Source organism: Engraulis encrasicolus, chromosome 17, assembly GCF_034702125.1.
Source record: "Engraulis encrasicolus isolate BLACKSEA-1 chromosome 17, IST_EnEncr_1.0, whole genome shotgun sequence".
Taxonomy (NCBI): domain Eukaryota; kingdom Metazoa; phylum Chordata; class Actinopteri; order Clupeiformes; family Engraulidae; genus Engraulis; species Engraulis encrasicolus.
This window is the reverse complement of record NC_085873.1, coordinates 15,411,811-15,433,084: the sequence shown is the minus strand read 5'-3', so window position 1 is coordinate 15,433,084 and position 21,274 is coordinate 15,411,811. Positions and strand designations below refer to the sequence as shown.

The 21,274-nt window shown below is 41.3% G+C and overlaps 3 protein-coding genes across 3 annotated transcripts in view; 1 reads left to right on the top strand and 2 right to left on the bottom strand.

Moving 5' to 3' along the window:
* Positions 1 to 3,192: 3,192 nt before the first annotated feature.
* On the bottom strand, positions 3,193 to 3,771 carry mycbp (MYC binding protein). The gene has a single exon (XM_063221839.1). It carries the CDS (start codon positions 3,654 to 3,656, stop codon positions 3,345 to 3,347), a length of 312 nt encoding a protein of 103 aa, XP_063077909.1. The 5' UTR covers positions 3,657 to 3,771; the 3' UTR covers positions 3,193 to 3,344.
* Positions 3,772 to 3,834: 63 nt separating this feature from the next.
* LOC134467867 (dynein axonemal assembly factor 3-like) lies at positions 3,835 to 12,762 on the top strand. The gene is made up of 12 exons (XM_063221837.1): positions 3,835 to 4,025; positions 4,160 to 4,242; positions 4,831 to 4,937; positions 5,056 to 5,149; positions 6,195 to 6,349; positions 6,753 to 6,929; positions 7,178 to 7,300; positions 9,691 to 9,813; positions 9,923 to 10,175; positions 12,137 to 12,251; positions 12,351 to 12,425; positions 12,517 to 12,762. Exons 2-12 carry the CDS (start codon positions 4,161 to 4,163, stop codon positions 12,647 to 12,649), a joined length of 1,437 nt encoding a protein of 478 aa, XP_063077907.1. The 5' UTR covers positions 3,835 to 4,025; position 4,160; the 3' UTR covers positions 12,650 to 12,762.
* A 1,100-nt stretch (positions 12,763 to 13,862) lies between these two features.
* Positions 13,863 to 21,274, bottom strand: part of myo15b (myosin XVB) — a 53,887-nt gene continuing 46,475 nt past the window's right edge. Inside the window, 11 exon segments of the mRNA XM_063221836.1 lie at positions 13,863 to 15,208; positions 15,596 to 15,733; positions 15,978 to 16,111; positions 16,364 to 16,497; positions 17,482 to 17,606; positions 18,874 to 19,016; positions 19,181 to 19,277; positions 19,518 to 19,595; positions 20,269 to 20,363; positions 20,808 to 20,938; positions 21,050 to 21,126. Of these exon segments, the coding sequence (XP_063077906.1) occupies positions 15,143 to 15,208; positions 15,596 to 15,733; positions 15,978 to 16,111; positions 16,364 to 16,497; positions 17,482 to 17,606; positions 18,874 to 19,016; positions 19,181 to 19,277; positions 19,518 to 19,595; positions 20,269 to 20,363; positions 20,808 to 20,938; positions 21,050 to 21,126 (1,218 nt within the window). The 3' untranslated portion in view covers positions 13,863 to 15,142.

Genomic DNA, 21,274 nt, shown 5'->3' with positions numbered 1-21,274 from the left:
ACACAGGTAGGCCATATTTGATTTACCCCACTGTACGGCAGGAACCGAATTGTTACACAGGTAGGCTATATTTGATTTACCCCACTGTACCCTGTACAAGGCGGATGAGAATTCCGGTGCATATCACAAAAGCTGCCGTTCCCTGGTTCTGGTTCTGTCGCGGCCGGTCCCCGCCCCTGTGCAAAAATGCCAACGCAAATGCCAACGCATGCATATCGTAAATCAACCACGTAGTTTTCAATGCATATCGTAAATCAACCACGAGACTGAAACCGTAAATCAACCACGAAACACGGGCAATATCGTGAATTCACCACGTCCTTGTACACAATTTCCCCCAGAAATTCCCCCATTTTTTTCGTGAAGACTTTACGACTGGTGCGTGATACGGTTGTGTAGGCCTATACCCTTTTTGGCAGTAGTCTATTGGTTCAAGCAAAATGTAGGCTATGTGCAATGTTGTGAATTAGAAGATGAATTTTGTAGAAGAAGATACCACACACTCTTGTCCATCGTGCTGCAATTTATTAACAAACCAACGAAAGGCCATACGGGCCGAAACGCTGGTTTGTTAATAAATTGCAGCACGATGGACAAGAGTGTGCGGTATCTTCTTCTACAAAATTGATCTTGCACCCGCTACCTGCACCTCGAAACCTCTGGTGCGTTGGTTTCCTCCTTCAAAAGTGAATTAGAAGAGGATCAGAGTTTATGCCCAATTCATGCAGAAATCCAAGTAACTCCCAAGAGTTCATATAGCTTACTTTTCCAAGCACCACTGTTGCTGCTTTGTTCTGTGATTGCTCTGTTATGACTGTTCTGTCCTACAAAGTCAAAGTCACTTGAAACTGAGAAAAATGCCTTCAAAGCCTATGGTTTGTCTTCATAATAGACTAGACTAGGCCTACGACCCTTGGAGGACTTCATAAAATGTGAAGTAGCCCCTCTTCAAATGAAAAAGGTTTCCCACCCCTGCTATAGTAGGCTTAGTAGGCCTAGCCACTACACAAACGTGCAAACACAGGAAGAGGCAAAGGTTTTTTTGTCATTGGACCAGAAACCATTTATTGCCAGATGAGATGTAAGTTAACTTTCCATATTGTCAAAGATTGTTGGATGTGTTTGAAGCAGTTGCATAATACTATTTTGCTCAGACTCTTCAACTGCCCAGTTCTAGACCTTTTTCCTCGCCCTCACAGCAGGTCTTGCTTTAGTCCCCCACCCTGGACCCCTACCAGTTCGCATACCGAGCCAAGCGATCCACGGAGGATGCTATCTGCTCTGCCCTCCATCCAGCCCTCACCCACTTGGACAATAAAGACTCATATGTGAGAATGCTGTTCATTGACTTCAGCTCAGCATTCAATACCATAATACCACAACAACTCATCAGAAAACTGGACAAACTAGGTTTCAGCACCTCCCTCTGCAACTGGCTGCTGGACTTCCTGATGCAGAGACCACAAGCAGTACGGGTAGGGAATAACACCTCAAGCACCCTGACCCTGAGCACGGGGGCTCCGCAAGGTTGTGTTCTCAGCCCCCTGCTGTTCACGCTGCTGACACATGACTGCACAACGACCCACAGCACTAACCATCTAGTGAAGTTTGCGGATGATACAACACTGGTGGGCCTCATCACTAAGGGCGATGAGACCCACTACAGAGAAGAAGTAGACCTGCTGGCCAGATGGTGCAAAGACAACAACCTCCTGCTGAATGTCAACAAGACCAAGGAGATTGTTGTCAACTTTCAGAGGGTCCAAAAACAACTGCCACCACTGACCATCGACGGTGATGCTGTGGAGAGAGTGAGCAGCACCAAGTTCCTTGGAGTGCACATCAGCGACGACCTCTCTTGGACCACCAACACTACATCACTGGCGAAGAAGGCCCATCAGCGTCTCTACTTCTTGCGCAAACTAAAGAAGGCAAGTGCTACACCCTCCATCATGACAACATTCTACAGAGGAACCATAGAGAGCGTCGTGTCCAGCTGCATCACAGTGTGGGGAGGAAGCTGCACGGAGAAAAACAGGAAGACACTCCAGCGTGTTGTGAACACAGCGAAGAAGATCATTGGAGTACCACTCCCCTCCCTGCAGGACATTTACACCGCACGCCTCACCCGGAAAGCACTGATGATCATCAAAGACACAAGCCACCCTGCACACAAACTGTTCAGCCTCCTGCCCTCTGGAAAGAGGTACAGGCGCCTCCGTTCCCGTACCACCAGACTTGCAAGCAGCACGATGCATCAAGCAATCAAGATACTGAACACTCAACCCACTCTCCCTTCACTGTCAGCCTCTAGCCAGCCAGGCCACTGACAACGCTCCCCCCCCTCATCCCCACCACCATATCTGCGACTGAACATTCCACCTGCACTACTACATCTGTGACTGAACTTTCAACCTGCACTAACTCAAAACATACACATGCACGCACACACACACACACACACACACACACACACACACACACACACACACACACACACACACACAAGCACACTGCACTTTCTGCACTAAACCCAAACATACACACACTGACACACAACTCATACTCACACACATACACACACACACACACACACACACACACACACACACATACACAGGTACACACACACAGACGCACACCACACTTTCTACCTGCACTAAACACACACACACACACACACACACACACACACACACACACACACACACGCACACGCACACAAAACACATACAAACACACACACACACACACACATACTGCTGCTGGTGTATTTAATAAAAACCTTTTTTTTAATTATTTATTTCTTCAAATGCTACTATTACTATGTCAGAACGCTATAAAGGACTTTTAGAAAAAGACCAACAAATACCTCCTCTTAATGTATGTTCTCTACAAGTCTTCTGTTGTCCAGTCTTGCACTTTAAATGTCTGTATGAGCAATGTCTACGTCCATACTGTCTATGTCCATGTATGAGTACTGTCTATGTCTATACTGTCTATCTATGTCCTTACCTAGATTAGTCTATGTCTGCATGGGAGAGCAAGAAACGCAATTTCAAATTCTTTGTATGACCAGTGCATGTAAAGAAATTGACAATAAACTTGACTTGACTTGACTTGAGTAGGCCTAGGCGCCTAGCTTAAAAGATTTAGGCCTAGGCTACAACTAACAGAGGTTATAGGCTACACGAACATATAAAAAGAGGGAAATATTCTTAAATAAAAATCCAAATGAAGCCTTGGTAACATCAATAGGTGAATTTAATAGGCCGCTTTGCTTTTTGCTGCCATGACTTATCTCAAATAGGCACTCTTGGTCTGTTAGGTAACTTGATGTGACATCAGTCGGCCCCTCCATCCTCTGCGGCTGGTTCATACTGGGCAAGCCGATTCTTGAGCTCTTTGTTTTCTTCAACGAGAGCGTCGCATTTCTGCTGTAGCTCCATCATGTCTTGACGGAGAGCTTCAATGTCAACCGCCTCGACACCAGCTGCACCGAGATGGCTCTTGATAAAGTCCAACGCGTTGTTTGGCTTGTCTGCTTCTTCGTAAAGAGCAACGAGTACATTGGTGAGGCCGTCCACCACTCCGGTCTTCGCCAGGTAGCGACGGAATTGTTCACGCTTGGAATCTGAGCCTCCTACGTTTGTCATTTTTTTGTCGCTATCTGTGATCTTTTTTCCGTGGTAACTCGACAAACAGCTGGAGATTTCGTCTGGTAGCGGGTGCCAAGTTTTTCCACTCAGCTGTCCGCAGTCGCAAAGTGTGGTTGCTAGGTGACGGTGATACAACACACGGCACCAGCACAGAAGAGCAGACGATGTATCTTCTCAGATGTATCCCGTCGCTATATGTTCTAATTGTTTGATGTGAAAGTAGTACTACTTGTTTATTTGATCAGCGTTAGTGATTTAAACTGTTACGGTTTCATTGATCTTCATACGGGGCATCCATTGTTTATAATTTCAACGTAAAGTCAACCAAAAGGCGTAGCAATTTTGCTTGTCGCGAGACGCAGTCAGGTAAGGTCAACGACGTGGTGCAATCATGAATAGGTTAGCCTTTAACTGTCTTAGTAGACGACTTTCTGTCTGTTTTAAGTGTATTTGTGTTGCAAAAATGATACCAAACGCTATCATGTTTGGTGATGGTGCAGGATGTCAGCAGGACGACACATGGAAGGCGCGGGCTGTGTCACATGGTGGGGTTTCAGCCCAGCTGTAGATCTCCTAAACGCTGGTAAGGGATTTTTTGTCGCTAAGAGTTTAACTTTGTTACATAAATGCTCATTTGCAAATGGTAGAAATTGCCCAAAGTGACTCTGAAAACTACCAAAGTAGTTTTACTCTATCTTTCCTTGAATTGAATTGATATTATGGCATCTCCTGGCTCTACTGTAGCCTACTGTGTGCGCAGCCTATGTAAAATCCAGGCAGGGTGAAATGACATTATTTAGTCTTTATGCTGCCAAATGTTGGAACCAGCTTTCTGTCCAAACTAGATCTGCTCCAACAGTATCATGTTTAAAAATAAATTAAAATCAGCTTTTATTTTAAATCTGCCTTTAGTCATAGGCTAGTCAGTTAGTTATCTATTCTCTGTAATACATTCTACATGCTACATTATTTCTCTTTTTCTTTTCTCTCACATTGAATGTATGAAGGTATGATAGTGCTATACAAATCATACTGCTATATTGCTATTTGCTATTGCTTGTGCACCTGCCTGTTGGTGAACTCACCTTTAGGCCTATGTGAAGTTGTGCAGCTATTATGAATGCTTTCAAAGTACTTTGCGATGACAGTAAAATGACTGTTCAACACAAAGGCCCAGATGGACTGCATGGAGAGGTCAATGTTTTACTACTGGGCTGTGCTGACCCAAGACATATCCTGAAGACTCTATCTGGACTGAAAGACACAGACACACTATCTGTGAGTTGCATTGTCAAATTGTCTCCATGAAACCAATTAAACATCAGCATAAGGTCATAGTTTTCTTTCATTAACATGCATTGTCCACATTTGTGTGTGCTTTTTTGTTTATAACTAGGTGTGGGTAATTGAAAGCAGTATGGACGTTGTGGCCCGGCAGCTGCTGCTTCTGTATGTGTCATTAATTTCCACGAAAGGAATGGGGCTACATGGCAAGTACCATTCAGTCATTTTGGAAAAGAGCATGCTAGATAAAGAAGCTACTGAAGTTCACTTTTAATTCAATTATTTAATTATAAGTGAAATTCAGTTAAATTATTTAATTATTAGTGAGCTTTAGTTCAGTATAACCTGTATGTTACATAAATAATAATAATGATGATGATAATAATAATGATGTTATAATTATTATCATTATTATTATTAGTAATAACATAATTAGCTGGGGCAGCCGTGGCCTAATGGTTAAGGAGAGGGGCTTTGAGGGTTGCTAGTTCAAATCTCACAATTCCACACCCTACCTTACTCAATGGCTAAGGTGCCCTTGAGCATGGCACCTAACCCCAAACTGCCCCAGCGACTGTAACCTTACCCTGTCGTAAATAACTAAGTAGCTTTGGATGAAAGCATCACCTAAGTGTAATGTAATTATTTGCTTTTATATAGCGCCTTTCAAAACACACAAGGTCACTTCACTTTGCGTCTGTGTAAGCATGTGAGTGTACATGTATGTGCAAGTTGGTGCCGAAAACCCTGAAAAAAAAGATGTGCTTTTTTATGTGCTTTTTGAACAGGCCCGTTTTTCTATTGCACATGTGTGTGTGGTTAAGTTTGCATTATGAGTGAATGTGTCAGAGAAAGTATGTAAATAAATGTACGTTTTACTGCACTGTGTGTGTGTGTGTGTGTGTGTGTGTGTGTGTTTTTTGTGAATGTCTTAAATGTATTTTTAGTTTAACTGCACATTGGAGACTGCTCAAACGCAATTTCAAGCTTCTGCTAACATAGATTTTTGACAATATAGTACACTTGACTTGACTTGACATGATTGGGCGCTTTGAATGGAGGGTTTATTCCAAAGGGTGGGGCTCTGCCATTACAACAGTGGTCCTGAATCTGCTGGATGAGGCCTCCTGGCCCTTGGTAGGGGACCGCAGGGATCTTGAGGGGGTTTAGGAGTGGAGGAGGTCTGTGAGGTAGTGGGGCGCCAGACCACGGAGAAACCTTGAATGTTGTGTTCCGTTACTGTGATTGCAGAAAAGGTGGAGGTCTTTCTGGAGCTGTTTGGGAACACAGAGATCCGTAGCCAAACGGAAGAGATCTTACGATACGCCACCACTCAACTCTCCCTGTCCGTCTCTGACATGCTTAGTACACCAATACATCCCTGCCTTGACACCGAGCTTCTGAAGGTCAGTCAAAATGATGCATTCGGAGTGTTTCAACTGTTTTGTGTGTGTGTGGGTGTGTGTCTCAGATGTTGAATTTCCTAAATGACTACGGATAATTCCTGCCAATTTAAACAGCTGTGTTGCTCATGCTATCAATGACTCGTTAATACCTGACAACACGATATAGTATATACTGTATTTATTTTTTGCCCCTTCTTAAGACCCTGGCTATTCTAAATGGGTTAATGTGTTTAACATACGCCAAATATCATCCCAAAAGTTATGCTACAGCAGCCGGCACTTTACAGCACAGCAAAGAGTTTTTCGGGAAGTTCTTACCATGGGTTCCACCTCATTGACTTGAAACCTCGTTGAATGTTACCGCTTGAAAAAATGACGGTGACTTTTGATGTCTACATCCCAGTATAAGGAGCGAGATGAGCTGGCGTGGATTTGGAAGCAGTGGCTGCATCCTGCGCCACAAAGTCCCTCCGTGAAGAAGGCCTGGGACGGCCGAGTGAGGCAGCATTTGGGCTCTCGATATGACTCTAGACACGGTTGCTATGACTGGGATCTCACCATGAAGCTCCATCAGAAAGAGGTTTGTACAATTTACACAGTACACGCTTTACTATCAATGCAGCAAACAGGATCCACAGAATGGGTAGTGGTGCTGGGATGGAGCAGTCCACCGTATCTCAGGCCTACTGCATCACCGTATTTCATGTATTTTCCTCAAATTGTGTAGCATTGTATTGCACATCAGCATGCACCCACTTTTCAAATGTTTTTTTGCAAAACGTCTTAAACTCTACTTATGTGTTCGTTGTCATGTTTTCATCCATGTAGTGTAGTGTCATCAGTAAGCAGCAGTATGTGAGGTGGCGGGACACAGGTTTGGCTTTTGAACTGAGAGAAGGCCATTTCCAGACCACCAATCAGAGTCTTCTCTCTAACCGCATATTCAATCATGTAAGTAGAACTACAACGGCTTGCAAAATAGCGTGCTTAAATACAATCGAAAGTAATAATAATAATAATAATAATGCATTTTATTTAAAAGCGCCTTTCAAAACACTCAAGGACACTGTACAGAGAGAAACAAAAAATAAAACAAGACACAAACAGATTTATTTTTAAACAAAAATAAAGAAAAAAGTATAAAATATGAAATAAAATAAAATAAAACAAAACAGAGTTAAAGAATCATAAAGAATAGGCTAACTGAAACAGATGGGTTTTTAGTCTGGATTTGAACAGGGGCAGAGAGTCAATATTGCGGATGTCAGGGGGAAGCGCATTCCACAGCTGAGGAGCAGAGCAGCTGAAAGCTCTATACCCCATGGTACTAAGACGGGCAGAGGGGACAGAGAGGAGAATGGAGGAAGAGATACGGAGGGGGCGGGAGGGAACAGCAATGTGAATAAGATTAGATAGATAAGGGGGGGACAAGATTGTGGATAGCCTTGAAGGTGTGAAGAAGTATTTTAAAATTAATTCTAAATTTGATAGGGAGCCAGTGGAGATGTTGCAGTGCAGGGGTAATATGGTGACAGGGAGGGGTTTTAGTAATGATGTGGGCAGCTGAGTTCTGGACCAGTTGGAGCTAGTGGAGAGATTTTTTAGGGAGACCAAAGAGGAGAACTACAGTAATCAATGCGGGAGGTGACAAGACTGTCTACAAGAATAAAGGTAGAATGGGAAGTGAGAGAGGGGCGGAGACGGTTAATGTTACATAGGTGGAAATAAGCAGACGGTGTGATGTTGTTAATGTGGGGTAGGAAGGATAGAGAGCCATCAAGCATGACGCCCAAACTCTTAACTTGAGGGGAGGGGGAGACAGGAGAGTTATCAATTGAGAAGGAAAAACTATTTGCTTTGGATAAGGTGGATTTGGTGCCTACTAGTAGGACTTCAGTTTTGTTAGAATTCAGTTAAAATTGGGAACCAGGATTTGATTTCAGAAAGACAGGTGGTGAGGGAGGGGGGATGGAGAGTGTCAGAGGGTTTGCCAGATAAATAGAGCTGGGTGTCATCAGCATAGCAATGGAAATTAATTTTGAATTTGCGGAAGATATTACCAAGGGGAAGGAGGTAGGTGATGAAGAGGAGGGGCCCCAGAACAGAACCTTGAGGAACACCAGAGGTGACAGGGGAGGGCTGGGTTTTAAAGACTTCATTTGAATAAATTGAGAACGGCCAGAGAGATAAGAATGGAACCAGTCAAGGGGTGTGTTAGTTATGCCAATTGAGGAGAGTCTGTGGAGAAGGATGGAATGAGAGATGGTGTCAAATGCTGCACTGAGGTCAAGGAGAATGACAATAGAGAGTAGGCCAGAGTCAGCAGCCATGAGCAGGTCATTAGTGATTTTAACTAGGGTGGTTTCAGTGCTATGTCGAGGGCAAAAAACAGACTAGAAGTGCTCATAGAGGGAGTTATGAGTTAGATGGGTATGGAGTTGAGAGGCTACAATTGAAGTGACCATCCAACTGGGAAACTCCAACTCCCATTGTCACTGTGACACAGCACTCCAATGAACATTACACACATGAAATTGCATTTATGCCTCACCCGTACTTAGCCTGGGAACTCCCATACTGCCTTTAGTGCTACACAATCGTTTTGATCTGAAAGACACTGGTGATTAGGTCTGGTGGTAACCAGGCAAACCCGTACTAAGGGGTAGCCCTCAATGGTGTCCGAAAGGGAGCAGTGTGGCGGACGGTACCATGCTCAGGGTACCTGGAGGGTCGGGAGTCGAACTGGAAACCTTTGGGCTACCAGTCTGACGCTCTAACCACTTACCCATGACTGCCTTCTAGGACAATAGTTGGCTTAAGCTACGAAAGTGTGATGTCAAGCTCCATAACAAATGAGTTTTTGGTTCAATTCAAACCAAATGAAAAAATGTGGAATCCTATGCCAGACAAACAGCAATCTCTCTTTTTTTGTTGCAAATGAACACATTTAGCTTTTAGCTTTTCTGAGAGTGATATTGAAAATAGAAAGATTCTAACTGAAGGAACCAATATTGTGCGTTAACCGTTAACTGTCAGCGCTTCATCCCAGAATAAATACAGGCATCATATCAGTTTGAGTGTTCCGTTTGATCAGTTTTTGGAATGCATCTAGTTGGGTTGTGCAAAAGCAAAACTTTTCCTGTAAACATGAACGCATCAATATCAATTGGTAGGGAGTTTCACCACTTTCTATTTATTTAGGTATTTCCATTTTCTTGAAGAAATAACAGTGAGTTGATGGAAATGCCATTGTTTCATTGTTTATTCGTTGTTTAGAACTAGTTGCTGTGACAACGTGATGTTTTTCACTTAAATACTCTACCTTCTAAATTTTGTTTCAGAGAGGAAAGAAGATTGCAGCAAGAGGATACTGGGGTGACATTGTATCTAGTCCATACATCTGTTTTGGCATTGAGACCGATGACAAAGACCTTCTCAAAAGGCACAACAACCAGCATGTCAAGGTTAAAGATTTGTTGCAGAGAAAGTAGTACGGTAATTCTTCTCAAGACATGGATGACAAACTTACTGCAGACAGTTGCTGTATGTTTCTCTGTTCTGTTTGTGTACTAGACAGCACAAGACGTCTCCTTTGCAAATGTACTGGCGCTGTTCCAGGCCCTATCCAATAGAGGCAGTGTGCCGCCATGTCCTCAGGCGGTCAGTGGTGCCGGTGACCAAGAGCAGTGCCCGGCGTCTGAAGAGGTGCAGTCAGAGTCAGTGTGTCAGAGTGAACCACAAACACGTCCTGACCATCCTCCTGGTGACCTGTCTGAGGAGTCATCTGAGCACCAGCCAGACGCAAAGGAAAAGTCTGTGCATTATGGTAGGTTTTGGTGAGCTACATTTTCATCTCAGTTAGAACAGGTCCCAGAGTTATATGATTCTTGGCCCAAAACTTACATTTCCTACTATACAGTGAGGAAAATAAGTATTTGATCCCTTGCTGATTTTGTTGGTTTGCCCACTAATAAAGACATGATCATTCTATAATATTAATGATCAAATGTATTCTAATATAGAGAGACATAATATCAAAAAGAAAATCCAGAAAATAACTTTGAAGAATATATTTTAATTGATTTGTATTCCATTGAGGAGAATAAGTATTTGACCCCTCTAGTCAAAGAAGACAAAATACTTGGTGGCAAAGCCCTTGTTTTCTCATACAGAGGTCAGATGTTTCTTTCAGTTAATGACAATGTTTGTGGATATATTAGAAAGGATTTTTATCCACTTTTCTTTGCAGATCATCACTAAATCACTTAAGTTGTATGACTGTAGCTTGCCAAATGGGAGCTTCTGTTCCCTTCCCTCCACAGGATTATTATAGGGTTAATGTTTGGAAACTGTCTAGGCCACTTCATGACCTTAATGTGCTTCTGCTTGAGCTACTCCTTCGTTGCTTGGGCTGTATGTTATGGATTATTATTATTTTGGGAGGCCAATCCATGACCCACCTTCAGTCTAGTGGTGGTGGGAAAGAGGTTGGCATGCAGCATTGTATGTTTACATTTCTCCCTCCAACCATTTTTTGACGATGTGAAGTTGTCCTGTGTCTTGGATTGACAAACAACCTCAAAACATAATGTTACCACTTTCATGAATGATGTTGGAGAAGGTGTTATTCTTTGGATCATAGGCAGCATTTTTCTTCCTCCAAACACATCGAGTTGTGTCAATGCCAAACAGTTTGATTTTGGTGTCATCTGATTCCAGCACCTCCCAATCATATCCTATTCCAGTTTGACGTTCATTGGCAAACCTCAGGTGAGCCTGAACAGGTTCCTTCTGAAGCCAGGGTACCATACATGCACTGCAGGATTTTAATCCGCTGTGGTACAGTATCAAGTGTTTCCAATAGTTTTCTTAGTGATTGAGGTCCCAGCTGCCTTGAGATCATTTCCTAGCTCCTCCCATACAGTTTTAAGGTGGTTTATCTCCTTTTTTCTGATTATTAAATTCCCACAAGGTCAAATCTTGTATGGAACCAGAGACAGGCCTAAGATTGATGATTGATGATCATTTTGTATGTCCTACAATTGGGAAGAAATGCACCAACAGTTTGCTCTTTAATATCCAGGAGCCCATTTCAGCCTTGTTGAGTCCTAAAATCTTGTCCCTGACATCCTTTAACAGCTTTGGTGTCTGTCCCATGTTGGCGAGTTTAGTTTGATTGATTGACTGATTCTATGGACTGATTCTGCAGATTCAATGTGTCTTTTGTGCAGGTTACTATTAACAGGTGTGTTCAGTTCAGATAACAAGTTGATTGGAAGTGCCATTTGATCTGCGGGATCAGAACTCTTAATGGTTGGCAGGGGATCAAATACTTATTTCCCTCAATTAAATATAAATCAATTATTATATATTCTTTAGAGTTAGTTTCTGGATTTACTTTTTGATATTCTGTCTCTCCATATACATATTATCATTAACATTAAAGACTGATCATGTCTATATTAGTGGGCAAACCAACAAAATCAGCAAGGGATCAAATACTTATTCTCCTCACTGTACATTTCCTATAAGAAAACTACAATTTCAGCTTGATTTCCTGGTAGTTGTTAAGATGTGGCTCCTCAAATAGGAAGAGATGTGCCCTAAAAATGCTGATAGTTGCTATATTTTACAAGCACCATAAAAAATATATTAAAAAACCCTTTTATCTCAAAGCAGTTGGTCCAGGATATAGTTCATGTCAGAGTGTGTATATTACAAACAGAAAGATTCTCCTATTATTTTAACTTAATAATTACAATGGTTTTCCTAACTGCTCTGTTATAGATCTCATGGATGTGAGCGGCGTGAGAGTTTTCTTCCTCCCACTCGACTCCCTTACAAAACTTTTTGAGAAACACAAGTTTTCCAGTTTCTTCAACACCATCTACTGCTCAGCAAGGTAAAATAAATATCTCTTATTAAGCAGACATACATTTTTTTGTAACAGATGAATTCATACAATTGAATCTAATGATCTTTTCTTCTCTCCTGTCGTCAGTATGGTGCATGAATTGAAACCCTCACTGAAACAAATTGCTGCGCCAAAGGCCGTTCTCATAGTGGAGCTGTGCAAGTGAGTGTAACCAAGAACTTCCATGCGTACTGAGACCTTGATAGTCCTGCCAGTTCTCTCATTGCATTTATTTTTCTCATATGTATTTCAGGTTCCTGTTGGACCTATCCAAAGACCAAGAAAATGGATTTCGAGAGAGAGTGGAAGAGATCTCCATTGAAGCAGGTTTTACACCTACACAGGAACACACAAGTGATGTGCATGCAGTCTTCACAATGGAGTAGCAGTGGCATTAGTCACAAAGAAAAACATTAGAAGATGTACAGTTGAAGGTACAGGGTTGTTCTTCAATGGAGTGTTTACTGCTGTAATGAAAAATAAATGTTTATTTTTGTTATGAGTGTCATTGAATAGCTCATTGGCTATCAAAGTACTGAGTGGAGGGTAGGGTGAATCCTGTATGATGTTAAGACAACAAACAACATTTTCTGCCGCCAGTTCTTTGATACCATACGGTCGGTCAGGCGAGTGATCTCTAGAGTAGAGGAGAGAGAGAGAGAGAATGCTGATGGGAAGCCTTTTAAAGGCCACCCTAATAGGCAGCCCTCAGATGTTCCAGTCCACAGTCCACAGCTCCACCTGTGGGCTAGGGGAGAGAAGACACACATCATGGGCATCATGTACAAAGACCTCTGTAGATGTCCTGAATCTTTACATAAGTGAAAATCTGAAAAGTTTCAAATGTAGCAGTCCATGCATGAACAGGTGTTCATGCTGATTCATATGGTATGTCCGATTTCACATACAATTTTGTACACATGTACTTTTTCATGCTAAGTCAGTATACTATTCGTTTATTTGAATATTTGTGTGAAAAGTTACTTACGGAACTTTTTTGCGCATACACAGGTTTTTTACATGAGGCCCCAGTCCACCAGCAGAGCCAGAAATGACATAATAGCACACTGCAGTTTAGTAAGAATTATTTATATTAATACATTTATAAGAATGACTAATAATTTTAATTTTCATGTCAACATATAGGTTGTAAATGAACGTTTGACATTTAAATGATGTTAAAACAATTATAATTAAATTAAATAAATGAGAGATTGTTGTCTATACATTTACATGGAGATTCATTACAAACAACTAATATTTATACCGGTATATGGAAAACTGATACTGCTGTAAAACATCCTTTCAGATTGTGTCATAGTTTGGTACCTATGACAAAACCTAACACAGAAAGCCTGTTTTGCAGCAAGTTTTGTGTTAACTTTCATGTCACAAATGCTCAATGTATTTAATGCTATATTGTGTTACGGGCAACCAAATAAGCCATAATAGTTTGAAAACAGAAATATCCTGTCATTATAGTGTCATTAAATAGTGAGAAATATACATAAAGACAATAGCTAACACATGATTTAAAGCATGCTAATTAAGTCTTTACAAATGCTTAGTAAATACTTAACAAACAGTAGGTGTTAGTGGATAAATAATTTATTGTTAACAAAGGAAATTAACCATACACAAAATGTTAAAAGACAATATTCATTCATGATCAAGTGATGATGAATAACAAAAAGATAATGACTCACTTGTGTTTTTTATTTTTTTTTATACATAATCAAATCAAATGCCGGCCCATCTACCCAAGACAGTTTAACATTGTCGGTTGTTTATAATATACCGGTACCACCAAAGCATATGCAAATGCTATTGTATTCCTGGGACTTTTAAATAATAACATTAGCAGCCAACAGAACAGATACACATCTTGTCATTCAACCCCCCCACTCCACCCCCCTCTCTTGACCCACACCAGTTTGCTTACAGGGCCACAGGACAAACAGACTGAATAATAACATTTACCCAGCAGATATTACTGCACTAAATGATGCTACCAAAGTACAGCATGAAAGTGTATGTGTATGTGTGTGACGTTTGAGTAGTATGTACTTGTATAGTACTTGTATAGTATGTACTATGTGTGTGTGTGTGTGTGTGTGTGTGTGTGTGTGTGTGTGTGTGTGTGTGTGTGTGTGTGTGTGTGTGTGTGTGTGTGTGTGTGTGTGTGTGGTTTTGAGTACTCCTGTTATATCTTTTATTTCAATTATTGCTTCTCTGAACAAGAAATGCTGCTTGTTACAATGACAAATTAACAGATATTCTATTCTATAAAAATGTCACTAATGTTTAATAAATGCTTAACATGGAGGAGCTATTATAATGTCACCAAAGAGGAAAAGATTCAAATATAAGATGCAAATGAAGATTTCCCCTTCATTAATTCAAAACTTGCCAGGAAAGAGCGGAAGTGAAAACCCAACATCCTTACAAAGTATAAAAATAGGCAGATTTTTTTTTTCAAAATTAAAAACTATTCTTGTCTCTGATTTAGAAGATGGTTATGACTATGGAACTTAGAGCATCTTTCATGTACAAATGTAACCCCCCCATTCAAAAAAACAAAACAGAACAAAACAATGGAGGAATACTTGAAATGGATGGTAAGGGTTTGCAAATGGTCAAAAAGTTATTTTTTTGTAATGAACATCTAAAAACAATTCCCATGGGAAGTGATAACAAGCCCCAAAAGCAATCAGCACATTACATTTGGTTTCATATTCCCCAGAAAGGACAGATGTGCAGTAGTTAACAATAGTGTGCAACATTTGATGATTTCATGAATTGCTTGACAAACCCTTCACTCCACATTTATGCCTTTATGTCCCCTTGACTTCAGTGTCCTGAGCCATTACAGGTGCAGTTCACATCTGAGGGTTGTTGAGTCGTTCCTCCATGATGACAGCGATGATATGGCACAGCTCCTTTGCCTTATGGCACAGACACACAAGCTCTGTTAGATATCTACTCTATAATAGCATATTATGAAGTAGTATTCATGAGAATGTGTGACGTCAAATGCAGTTGGGAGGTTGGGGCGTGCACATCCACCAAACAATTATCCATGTGGCAGACAAAAGTGGTAGACCGTGTAATGAAGTGGTCTGCACACTGGGCGCTCACCTGCCAGGTAGCCTACCTGGAGGTCATGTGATATAAGTCATCCCAGACCATTGTTCTCATTGCCTGAGGAAAATCCCACTGGTGGATCGAAACTTTTCCGTTTGTATTATAGCAAAACTTCTATATTTTTGGAGCCCATGCCCAGTGTGCGGACCACTTCATCACACTTTAAATGACAACTTTGTTATTTTTACCTGCTTCAAATTAATCGAGATGCATTTGGGATGGCCATCAATCGCACAGTTGATTTCAACCGCTGCTGTTTTGCCCTTTTTTGGCTGATAGGAGCGAAGTGACTGTACTTCTGCCAGTGGTACCACCATAACGATCTCCTACAACATTGTGGAAGAGACATACATTCACCATACAGAATGGCATAGCGTAAATATGGTCTTTTAAACTTTTGTCAGTTCATTGTGTACATGTTCCTCAAATCTCTGCTATTCCATTCCCAATCATTTGTGTCCTCGTAATGTAACAATCTTTTTCATCTTTTGAAAATACCTGGACTGGATAGCACAAAATACCAATGGAATACACCTTCACAGGCAACCAAAAAAGTACCAAGCAGTTTACCTGCGTTTTGGGATGACAGAAGGTGATATCTTCCACTCTCACAGCTACGATGCAGGGAGATGGACAGCCCTTGTAGCTGACCTTCTGAGCCAGGAAGACGTTCGCTCCAAAAAGAGGCAAGGAGCTAAGGTCCTCTGAGGGGATGATGATTGGTGCATATATTCAATACGTTAATAATGAATTAGGCCAGTGGAGGGCAGTAGTATATACACATATACACGATACAAATACTACAATAGAGGAGTTATGGGAATCCACCAAGAAGTTGAAGATCTATTGAAGTTGATGTGTTCAGGTTAAATCAATACAAAAGAAGCCTGGGGAGAGAAGTGGTACAGTACTGTATGTTGTATCATCATCACTCCCAGGAGAACAAAGAAACTCACGGAGGAAACGTGTTTTGGCCTCAAATGGATGCAATGCGCCCATGCTTGATAGGAGATTGTGGCATGCAGACAGCACCTCGCCATTTTTAGCATTCACTCCATCCATCCGGGGCAAATATTCTTTCAGCTCAGATCTGGAAGGTCGGGCACATTGTCAAGATCTTGTTCAGTTAAACATTCAAATTCCATCCCAAGACATCATGTCCCAGAGGACCCAGACAAACTAAAGACCATGAAATAAATGCATCAAAAACTAAATAAGTGAGAGTGTAGTGTGCAGCTGTGGCCAAATGGCTAGAAATTAGGGTCATTGGTTTGTGTGTAACAGTGCAGAGGTCAGAGGTCATCCTGCTCTCGAACCAGCGAAACTTAATATCAAAGAGGGTGGAGTAATAAAGAGGCTTCGAAACCCGCCCACCCAATGCAAAAGAGTGTGCTCAAGTTGGGTCTCCTAAGGGGGCGTTGTCCCCTCCTTCTTCTTCTATTTTTGAGGTGTTTGCACGAGAAGTGCGCTACCGCCATCTACAGTGGTAAGGGGACTCCATTTATTCTCAACCTGAGGACTCCGAAGGTCTCCTAACCGAAGGTCTCCTAAAGGGGCGTTCACCTGACAGAAAGTGGATACCAGAAATGAACTAGAATGACTTATCTCTGTCTAGAGTATCTCTGGTAATATGGTAAGCAGATGCACTTCTGAGTGCCACCAGCAAATTCCTTCAAAACTCTTGTCTGTTCATTTTTTAAATAATCGATATGTGGTACATCTGACAACACAGTTTGAAGTTGCAGAGCCGATGCAGACGTGTGATTTCTTTGGCTCCCTGTGTCTTTCCATCTCTATTAATCTCCCTAAATAGGTGGGTACATTATATTATTTGAACCCATAATTTTCTGGCAAGAGCCAGGTTAAGTACGCTTTGGGTCACTGTCCATTTGTAAGACCCATTGCTGCAGCTTGTGAACATTAAGTTAAACGTGTTGATTAATTAACATGTTGATTTTTTAATTCATTTATATCAATTCTTCTGGGTAGATTTTTTAAGGGGGGTGGGGTTTTTGACACAAGTAAAAATAGCTTTAAGAAAAAAAAAGGATAAAAACCACTGTAGAGAACATACTGTGATGGTAGGTTTGGATTGCCCAGTGCAAGATGCTGAAGTGCAGCCAATCCCACAATCTGTTCAATGACTGGTGTACCGTTTCCTGGCAACATCAGTCTTCCATCCAGATAGTCAGCTAGGACCTGTGAGAAAACCACACATAAAACCACATCTAATGATGATTGGTCACCACTCGATACATTGTCAACTGAGTAGCAGTTTCAAGGCAATATTTATTCACAAGTAGTGCCCACTGCCCATTTCACCAGTCCATCACTTGACAGCTTGTGTAACTGAGGCTAACTAGCAGAGTTGGTGTGGAACGTTGGTAAAACCTCCCTCCAATAGCCTCATACAGTATCGTGCGGTATCATACTGTGTCTCCCATTGCCGGACCGTTGTAGTTGACGAGGTCGCAGGTTCGATCCCGAGGGGGGTGAACAGGTGCAAGATGACCTCCATCACAGTGGTGCCGTTCGACCCGGATTTGGAGTGAGGTTTAAGGGGGAGAGTGTAACGAAGGCTAACTAGCAGAGTTGGCGTGGAATGTTGGTAAAACCTCCCTCCGATAGCCTCATACAGTCTCATGCCGTTGGGCCGGGAGACTAATCTCTTGGCCCAGCGGTATTGTACTGTGTCTCCCATTGCCGGACCGTTGTAGTTGACGAGGTCGCAGGTTCGATCCCCGAGGGGGGTGAACAGGTGCAAGATGACCTCCGTCACACTCGCATCACAACATTAGGAAAACTGATGGCAGATACAGCACTTTCAAGAAAATAAATTGTCGACAACTGAGGAGGAACAGAAAAAAGGAGACTGAATATTTTCATGCTGCCTTATAAATAGAAAACAGAGACAGTAGCCCATGTGACTAATTTGAACCACCTGATCGATCATGCATCATCATAATTGTCCCTCAAAGCAGATGAACCTTTTTGCAGTATTTGCTTCATGCGACATACTTTTACTCAACAGGCCTCAAATATGGAGGACTTGCCATAATGGTAAGTTACATTTCCATATGTGGCGGAACAACTTCACACAGGCCGCAGGGCAAAACACTGACAGGGCCCCACAGCCTGCCAAGCTCATAACTGGTCCCCCACCACCACCCTGGGCCTACGGGGAAATGCCCTGCCTGCCCCATGGGGATTGACAAAAAAAGATTTATTTAGGATTAAAAGTCAGCACAGTCCACTTTGCTGTGGTATTTGTACATTCTTCAGAAATATTAAGCAATCAAATAATTCTTATGAAAAAAAAACCTGACCCTACTTTGCATCTGCACTTGCTGTTCACTTGTTATCTGCTAGTGATGTTGGCTATGATTATGTCCTCGATTGTAAGTCGCTTTGGCTAAACGTCTGCCAAATGCGATGTAATGTAATGTAATGTAATAATTAGACTGACCTGCTGGTAGTGAAACTCAATGTAGAGTTCATTCTCAAACCGCAGCGGAGATTCCCAAATCACTCTTTGGAATGAGAGTGTGATGGAGCCATCATCCAGCAGGAAATCAAACAGGTATTCATTTGGGTGAATGGGCCTCACCACTAGGACATAAGCAGGAAGTTAGAAGTTGGTAAGCAATGTACTGGTGTACTGCAGGGTAAAGTATGGGAAACCTATAGCGGTCACAAAGTATGTCAAACAGGTAACTTTTTTATTAAAAAAAACCCAAAATATTGAAAAAATATGACTTTCTTTCTATTCATACCTTGTCCACGGGTAGCTTTAATTGAAAATTCCTTCACTTCAGAGGGGTCATTTAAACCCATCTCCATACATAAATCAGTTGCTACGTCCAGGGCCACCTACACAAAGCATAATCATTTACAATCATTGTCAAATTTATAAACAAGCAGTTCAGCTCAGTAGCAGAATGTATTAATTTATTGTTCATCTTATAATAATGACAATAATAATACTAAATTTAATTAGTATTACTTAAATGTAAAAATGTGCCAATAAATGTTAAAACAGACTTTGTGTGCATCTTGACATGGTATCGTTGACTGGACATATTGTTAGCGGTAACCAACCAACACACTTACACTGAAGTTTCGAATTTTGCAAGGGAACTCAACTCCACCAGGCAACACGATTGGCAGTTGGCGAATACTTCGACCATTCTAAGAGCAGAAAGAGCACTTGTCACAAACAGATATTTAATAACAACTGAAAATTAATACAACTGAATATCTGGACGTAATTAGCTATTAAGAGATAATGGTGCAAAAAAAAAAGTTAATCCTCTTCAAATGGTGTGCAGGGGCAGGGACTCGAGTTAAAGGCAGGATTCATGTGTAACTTCTGGATGTCTTACTAGGCTAAAGAGGCTATATACTGTATTATATTGGGGAGATTATTGTCACATGTTCCTCCTCAAGCATTTGTAGATGATCAAGTCAACATTGACCACAGTGCATTCTGACAAAAAAAACTTAACAAAAAATTAAAAACTTTCAAAAAGGGCATTTTTGTCCAGTAAGGCAAATGGGCAGGTGCTTTAGCACCACCTTGGATATTGAAGCATTTCAATATCCTAATGTCCTTTACAATGAAAGTCTCTGTTACTCCAGCAGACTTCAAGATTTGTAGTTAGTCAATATTTTAGTTTGTCAATACTGTTGTGTTTGAAACAACATTCAACATTTGTAAGCATTTTCCTGAAGAAAAATAGTGCTCAAAAACAGAACTATGAAATGAGGGGGTTAAAAACGGACTGAAAGTTTTGTTTGAATTTATCTGATCCATTCAATAACATCCCAATTATACATGGCAATTTAAGCCAGTCTTGCTTACAAGTAGGGCATCCATTTCTCCATGGGATGGAATATGTCTTCGGCCTCCAAACATCAGAGATCGTCCAAAGTTTTCTTGACAGCTAAGAGAGAATTCTATGGGGTACAAAAATATTACAATATTCCATCAAATAATGAATATGCAATGTAACAATGCAAACTCAAGTTGACCTTATCTTTGAAAATGGTTTTCATCAGTGAAGTGGATCAATTCATTCATGAAATTAGCTTTACTTATTTAAAAGACTGGCTGCACTTACTGTGTTGTACTGTATGGTGCTTTTTGGCTTTTTGATTGCATGCTTATTCTATGAACAATTGTTACTTTTTTCTTTCATTCTTTCTTTTGAATACCCCAATTTCCTCATATAATAGCCAGGCCATTATTAACAAAAAGTTGTTTCGACCAGGCTACAAATAAGGGGTATCATCTGAACTTACTAAGACAGGCAGGCTACAGGATATAAATTGAGGAAATGCATTGTGTGCTTACAGAGGATATAAAAGGAGATAAGAGAAAAAAGGCAGAGAAATAACCACCGTGAAGAGGATCCGCCGTGTTCTGGGAGAAGTCCTCGATATAACTGTTGAAGTAGGGCATTAGCGTGGGGGAGCACGGGAAGAAGCCGGTCATCAGAGCCAACAGCTGCCACCCACGTGCACAACTCTCTCTGAAGGGGACACAGGAAAGATACGTGAAATAGTTAGGCATGTTAACAAAGGATACCTTAGAAGAAGACACCTTAAACAAAAACTAGTTTTTGCTTAATTTCCATACCCACCTGTTGGGGTTTTGTGTGACTTGTTTGATAATCTGGCAGTAGATTTCATCCCTCAAATACTCCTTCTCCTTCCCTAACTGAAGAAGAACAGCAGAATGATTTAATCAGCACTCTCAGGAAACGTTAAGGTTGCAGTTTAAACAATTGTTTGCAGTTTCCAGATTCAAGATCCTATCCAGAACCAATATAAGGTAATCTCATTCTCAAACACTAGACAATTAAAAA